The sequence below is a fragment of the Atractosteus spatula genome, chromosome 13 (genome assembly GCF_055471065.1).
Source record: "Atractosteus spatula isolate fAtrSpa1 chromosome 13, fAtrSpa1.hap1, whole genome shotgun sequence".
NCBI lineage: Eukaryota > Metazoa > Chordata > Actinopteri > Semionotiformes > Lepisosteidae > Atractosteus > Atractosteus spatula.
Genome location: NC_142718.1, coordinates 28,386,640 through 28,394,310, shown reverse-complemented (window position 1 = coordinate 28,394,310; position 7,671 = coordinate 28,386,640). Strand labels below are relative to the sequence as shown.

At 38.8% G+C, this 7,671-nt stretch overlaps 1 protein-coding gene across 1 annotated transcript in view; it reads left to right on the top strand.

The window, feature by feature from the left end:
• The first annotated feature begins 756 nt into the window (after nt 1–756).
• ttc21b (tetratricopeptide repeat domain 21B) overlaps nt 757–7,671 on the top strand; it is a 31,872-nt gene continuing 24,957 nt past the window's right edge. The window contains exons 1-4 of the mRNA XM_088931153.1: nt 757–906; nt 4,499–4,628; nt 4,735–4,845; nt 7,036–7,202. Coding sequence (XP_088787279.1) covers nt 877–906; nt 4,499–4,628; nt 4,735–4,845; nt 7,036–7,202 — 438 coding nt within the window. The 5' untranslated portion in view covers nt 757–876. The remainder of the gene's footprint in view (nt 907–4,498; nt 4,629–4,734; nt 4,846–7,035; nt 7,203–7,671) is intronic.

Sequence of the window (7,671 nt, the reverse complement as noted above, 5' to 3'; positions counted from 1 at the left end):
TACAGTATAATGCACTAACAGGAAGACATACTGTACTGTAGGGCTTCTGTTGCTATGGTTCCATACTTAATATTTGCTTGTTAATAGCTGAAGCGCCTTACGCTGTTTTTTTCCATTTTTTACCAGTTGAGTCGCTTTCATTTTAGTATCCAAAAAGGGAATCCTTTGATTGGAATAAGCGATGTCATTGTCTCCCTTTCAGCAATGATTATTACAGGTCAAACAGAAAGGCATTACCGGTGTCCCTCTCTAACTTCAAATCCAGGCATTTAAAGTGTCTGATGAGCAGTTTGGTTTTGACCTTTGAATGGATCTTCAGTTTAATGGAATACAGTTTAATTTAACATCAGGAATCAGCGTTATCATTAAATAAGGCAATTACCAATTTTGGGGGGTATTCAGGAGTTGTCTCTTGTTCTAAAATTTAAAGAATTTAAAGAGTTTTAATGCTTACTAATCTAATTATTAGCAACATTACAGTCATCTATACAATTAAAGTGTGCTTAGTAAATTCAAAATTACTTCTGTCATTAACAACCCGCATTTTATTAAATTTCCCTGTCCTTCTCTTTGAGTTTTTAATTTAAAAAATCATGTTTTACTGCTTATATTTTGTTTTAAACGACTATGGTTTGTGCGCCACCTTGTGCTGCAAGTTTGCTTCAGCGATCTCCAGAGCTAGCTCCATAAGTAATTCCTGAACACCTCACGGAAATGGCGGCCGTTGTTTAGTAACCTGGACGCTGTGGAACTATCAAGATGGCGAGACAGAAGTAAAATGCTGTACTTTACGGTTTTATTTTTGAATTGATAACAGAGCAGCTCAGGCACTTTTATCTGATTCGCTACTTGTTCAGAATCGACAGAGACGCTACCATGCCAGATACAGATGAGGAGTTGGTGTTGGTGAGTTTTCATGGTGTTCATGTTTTTATCTTTAGCTTCTCGATAGCAGAAGGCAGACCAACTTTAATACTCTTGATTCCCATAAGCGAAAATGTTGCAAATAATGCATTTTAAATTTTTAAATAGTAACTGTTATGTTGTAAAAAGTGACAAAAACAATGTATCATATATTGATACTACTAGATTCATGCATGTATTGTTTTGTGCTGAAACGATTTCGAGCACTGTACAGTATTGTCCGAAACTATGAAGTCTGGCATTATCGCGAACTTGACATTTTAGACGCTTTAAGATTCTGTATTCCTGCAATTAAATGCATCATAGCTGTTAATGTCATGCTGTAGTGTATGCAAACAGTACAGAGTGTCCACTGGTTTGTAAGGACTGCTGTTAAAAAGTAACACTGTGAGGTGAAGTTCTTTATACCCGTTAATTATTTTTGCATATTACGTTCAGCGTGTTTATGTGGATAATCTGGCCTTAGGTGTTTTCTGTGATAATATGTGTGATTTGAACTAAAGATTCCAAACAGCCTTAAAAAGAATGTGTAGAATATGCACAAGTCGCACACACAAACCATCATTGCTCTTAACTGAAATTTACTATGGCATAGTATACAGTACAACCCTGTTACAGTTGGATGAAATTGAAATATAATGTTTGTGTGAACCTCATGGATTTTCAGTTGATTTCTTCACAAAGTGGAAACATATACTTTACCTTACTGGATACTTACTGGATCCAGTAATATACTTTATATTACTGGAATACTTAGTGTGACAAAACATTAAACATGGAGTCATGTAAATGTTCTGAGAACATTATAGAAATTGCACTTATAAACTCCCCACAGCCCTAAACATACAGGTACAGCTGTTTTGCAATTTCTGTGTCCACAAAAGCCACAGTTATGAAATGTTTAGTGGAAGATAATATTATATTGTAATGTAAGCTATTTTAAATAATTTACAGTACAACTGAGGAGTGGACCGTGTTAAAACTGTGGTTGTCCCTCCAAACTGGGCTTCAGGCAACGATAAAGCAGGTTAGGGATGCCATAGTGACACCTACAGTGGCTTTGAAACTGCTGTAGTGTTCAGTGACTGACATGGGAGAAAATGTCCATCACTCACTAATATACTGGTCACACCAAAACAAGGTGTGGGGCAACACATCTCAATGCCAGCATGGCTTTTGCAATAATAGATTTCATTAATATTGTGAACGTGGATAAATGTGGTCAAACATCACACATTTGGAACCTTTTAATATTGTAACGCTTCGGGGTTCACGTGCCGCATCAGGTCGGCCCCCCACCGTCGGGGACGAACCCTCAACAGGGACCCAGCAACTTGAGCCAAAGGGATATCTCCCTTCAGCCCGGCGGCTGCGGTCCCTGCTATTCACAGTGAAGGGCGGTGAGTAAGCCGGCTCTCACAACAAATGGTGGCTGTATGCGTTACAATATAAATCGTGATGCCGCATGGGGGTGTACTTTGATTGGTATGGTTTTCCCCACGGTCTCATTTTGTTTTCTGTAGCTTTCCCCCTGCCTAAGTTGGAGCCACAAAGCTCACAGGAGTCTGGACACCAAAAATCACTGAAGCAGGCATCAGCTGTGCATCCTGCTCCAGTTTAGATAAATAGAGCGCCAAACCAGTAAAGAGCGTGGCAATAGTACAAGGGCGAAACAGGAGCTCAAGCTTGTGCTGCAGACAGGGAGGTTGGCAAGACGTAGTTATTAAGCTCAACTGTAAAATAAATGGGGGTGCTGCTGCACTACAGCAAAAACTGCTAAAATTTAGTACTGGCCTCAGGCTTCGGGAATTAAACCTTTCTGCTATAAAATAAGCAGTGATTTTACTGCCCATGGAGCCACAGTACAGCACAAGTTGCTGCACTAGAAATCCAGTTTGAAGACTGGAATAACGAACTGCCTGGCTATTAAGCAAACCATCGTGGGTAAAAAGGATATGTCGTGTTACCACACCAGCTGGGAAGATGTGATGCTGATAGTACTGCTTCATGAGCTCGGTGAAGACAAACATGTGACACTGTGAAGACGGCACCAGGAAGCCACTGTCCACCGTACTGATACAGTGTGAGATACGGGGAAGCACAAGACGCTGGCTGAGATGGCCAAAACCTGAAGCGAAAGTTATGTTTGAGTAACCACTACCATTTCTGCAAAATACACCGCTATGGTTGATTGATTGTGCTGGTGGTGGTTTAGCTGCCCCAGCACCAGTATTTGGAGACTGGAATAAGTGAGGAAAGAGCTCAAAGAGGAGCATAGGTTTTCTTTTGTCATTTTATTCTATGCTGCTTGTTTCCACACATGTAAATAAAGTGCCTTTTTCACCTTAAATCTTGTGTGTGGGGTGCATCTACATTTGAGATCCTGCCTAAAACCTGTGTCCCATGTTGTGGGCTGCCTCACACATCATTGAAAAATGCTAAGTATTACATATGGTGCAAGCAAACCACGTTACACTTATATAATAATCATATTAAAACTGTGAAAGGATGTGCTTGACCTTTATTGAACCAATAAAGTGCTCAGTTTAGATTAAGTCCCTTTTCTTGGCCAGACTCCGTGTTGAAAAGAATAGAAGGATCCAGTTTGCAGCACGTGGAAAGGTTTTACCAAACACGTGTGGTATTCTCCTGTGATTAATTCAGCAAAGAGCGCCTGTCAGGCTTGGTTTTCCATTGATCTGTGTGGTGGATAGAAAAATTAAAGAAAAGACAGCTTGCACTGTTTCTATGGATACCACAGTAAATAGTGACGGTCAGGGTAAAGGCAGAATCTTCTGGCGCATGAGCATTTCTTTTGGGTGCAGGGAAGTAAAGCAATTAAACAGCAAGGTTTTTTGTTGATCCAATTACTAAAAGCAGTTGCCTTGCTTTTCTCTGATAAGGAGGTCTTGGGGTATGTCACATTATAATGCCTAATAGTTTAAATGTTGTTTAAGGTCTGTTATTGCATTGATGGTTTATTTTGTTATACTACAGAGCACCTGTATGCTGTTAAATAATCAAGCAGTGTTTAAAAATACTACGCTGGCAGCCATTATCTCTCATCTGAGACACCCTTTTCTGGAGAAAGTTAAACATGAATAACCTGCTTGTTGGTGAAGTATATTATGCACGATTATCTATATAGAAGGGTGTTTCAACTGGGTGAAAACATAAAGGTGCTCACAAAGCACCAATTTAGCTTCCAGGCATTGCGGGACTGAATTGGGGTTATTGTTACCAGCTGACTGAAATGGCATTCACCAAGCTGGATGGCAGGATTCGGAACCTGTTTTGCAGCCTTTCATAAATTCATTTATTTGGTTTTAAGAATGTCATCAGCTTCACCTGACATCATTCACCTGAAAAACTACAAAGCTGTTACTCCTCAAGAGGATGGAAGGCCTGGTGGTGCTCATATTATGAAATATGCTTGATGACTATGAAAATGACTGTAACAGGACATGTTGGAGTATTGTGTTACAGGGAGGCCAATTGTAGAATATCTTAGTTTAAGTAGTTTAATCGCATGCTAATCATTATGTTTTCAATTTGATTTTTTTTGTGTGTTTAGGCATCAATTAATTTTTACTGCCAGGAAAAATATTTCAGTCATGTACAGAATGCTGCAAATGAGGCTCTGAAGAAGTATAGCAACGATCCTGTCTTCACATTTTTCCATGCCTATGGAATTCTAATGGAAGGTAGGTAAAGGAAAGACCTCTTCAGCTGACCTATGCCGAATCACTTAAATATTTAGAAGATACGGTTTGCATTTTTGTGTGTTTTAATTAATGGTATTATCTTTAGGCAAAATTCAAGAGGCCATTCGGGAATTGGAAAGTATTAAAGACCGACGAGAGGTGTCACTCTGCACTTTGATGGCCCTTATTTATGCCCATAAGAAAAGTCCACTTCCAGGTATGTTTTTCTTTTTGGAGATTCTTTTCAATGAGTGATTATCATATACAGTATGCTTCAGGAGTTTCAACGCTGTCTATGCAATATACACTCCATAGATGGTGATTGTTTTCCATGCCACTGTAAGAATAAGAGTGATTGGTATAGATTTATAGTGGTTAATAACACCATAGGACCTTACTGTTGGTGGGCATTCCCATTCTTGAAAAACTTGAATGCTCTATGTAATCTAAAGTTGAACTTTTTGGCTACATAAGAAAGTGTATATGAAGTAAAAATCAGACACTGTCTTCCAACAGAAGAACCTCATCCCAGCTGTCAGGCATGGCGATGGGAGTTGGGATTTGAAGCTGCCCAGATGGTTTTCCATCATTGATATAACCCTGAATTTGGCATTGTATTAGCAAACACTGGAGGAGAATGTCAATTCCCTCCATTCGTTAGCTGAAGCTGAGCCGAAAGTAGGTCATGTGGCAAGACAATGATCCTAAACATACAAGCGGATCTACAACAGAATGAAGAAGTTTCTCGTTTTGGATTGGCCAAGACAGAGTCTGGACCCAAAACCCTATTCACATGTTATGGCATGACCTTAATTAAGCTGTTCATTCAATGAAACCCTCAAATGAATGAATGAAGTCAAGTCAAGACTTAAAGCAGTTCTGTAACAAAAGCTGTTTCAACAGATTGATTAAACAGTTAAGTCTTGTTGAAGTCATTGCTGTTCAAGAAGGTGCCACTAGTTACAGAATCTAAGGGTTCACAAACATATTCCTATGAGGATATTTACCTTTATATTATTTTATTAATTACAATGATCCAAATATATATTGTCATTGTGTTTTACATTTTATCTAGTTATCTTCATCTTTTATTAAAACTTTTATAATCTAATTATGTTTTAGGTCTAAAATATACAAGAAGAACCAACCTAGGGGATTGGTAGAAATAATAGAGCTTTGAAGGTCAAATTCTTTGAGCGCAAGTAGCACTCCACTTTGTGCTCCAAACATTGTTAAGCCAGTCTATGATCCCAGTGCAGTGACACAAACGCAGTACATGGGCAAATGATTCTTATTTTTATAGTTTAAAGTATGGGGATTTAAGGTGCAGTAAATCATCTTAAAGCAAGAGACCAAGCAATCTTTCAAAACATTTTAACAAAGCAGCAGCAACAGTAGCCTATAGGTTTAGACCTTGGTGCCATTCTTTCACACTTGGTAATGGGTTTTGTCACAGTTAAACACTTTTTCTGGCATGTATGTTTTCTCTTCTGTGAGCTTCAGTAGGTGCTCCAGAAGCTCCAAAGCAGCTTTATGGTTGGCTGATGAAGATTTCTCAGTCATTTTTACATTAGTAACAGTGATGCACCACTAGGGACTTGGAGCAGTAGTAAGCCTCTTTTAAATAGGCAAATCTAAGAAAACAGATACACACTCAGGTGTAAGGTAAACATAGTGCTTTTTATCTATACAGTGAAGTTAAACTGCCAAAAAGCAAACAGTACCCAAGTTCCTCTTGAACTCTTGGCCTTTAAGGATATAGATAAGATAAGATCACTTTATTGGCCATGTACAATTTCTTGTATTAGGAATTTGTCTTTTCGCATAGCCCAGCTTGCTCTCCATGAGACACAGACAGGGAGAGAAGCTTGGGGTCAGAGCACAGGGTTGATGGCTTCATTTAAAAATATCTTGGGTGAACAAACAAAAACGTGCTTTCTTAACCAAAAGTATTTTATTTGCAGTTGTAGTAACCTGGGTGGCACAGTGGCGCAGTGGTTAGCATTGCTGCCTCAGAGCACTGGGGCCCGGGGTTCAATTCTGGACCTGGGGTACTGTCTGCTTGACGTTTGTGTATTCTCTCAGTGGGTTTCCCGACTGGATTTCCTCTGGGTTCTCCAGTTTCCTTCCATACTGGAAAGCATGCTGGTAGGTTAGGTGTGAATGTGTGCATGTCTGTGTCTGTCCTGCAATGGACTGGTGTCCCATCCAGAGTGTACCCTGTCTGGTGCTTGTTGCTTCCTGGGACAGGCTCCAGCTTCCCGTTTCTAGCAGTTGAGTACTTACCAGTGAAGGGTATTGTTAAACAATTCAGCTATAAGTTTATCTTGTATCGCAATATCTAAGGAAGTATCCTAATACACCTCACTTGTATGTGAATGTAGTTGCTGTTTAATCTCTTTTGTAGATCGAGATGCTATCCAAGAGCTGGATGCTAAGCTGAAGGAAGATCGCAAGAGTGCAAGTCAGAAGGGACTGTATTTTGCAGGGCTGTTTCTGTGGCATCTGGGACGCAATGACAAAGCAAGAGAATACATTGAACGAATGATTAAGATTTCCAATAGTGCTAAAGAAGTGAGTGTTTTTACCTTTCAAATCAGCAGTATGTACTGTAGCTGTATATGTTTTAATGTAAAAATTTACAGATATAATTGATTTATGCTTGTGCTATGAAGCAGTTATTTCTATCACGTTTTGTATATGTACCTATTGTAGAACAAAGACCATTTAATTGGATTTGTATTTATACAGAGTGATTTATTATTTTATGAATAACATTTTTATCAGCAGTGTATACCAGCATGCATTCATTTATTTACTTGTCATTTTGTAAATTTGTTAACTTAAAAACACGAGCTTTGGTTTCCAGGTAAATATGATTGTAATAGTGGACCAGATTTGATTTAAAAGTATTTCAGTTAGACCTTGTATACTGTTACATAAATTAGAGAAATACTAGGCAAAACCATTGCATGGTATGACTCGTAATGTTTTGCATTTTTGTGTTTATTTTACAATAAAATACCTTGTTTCTTCATTAGAT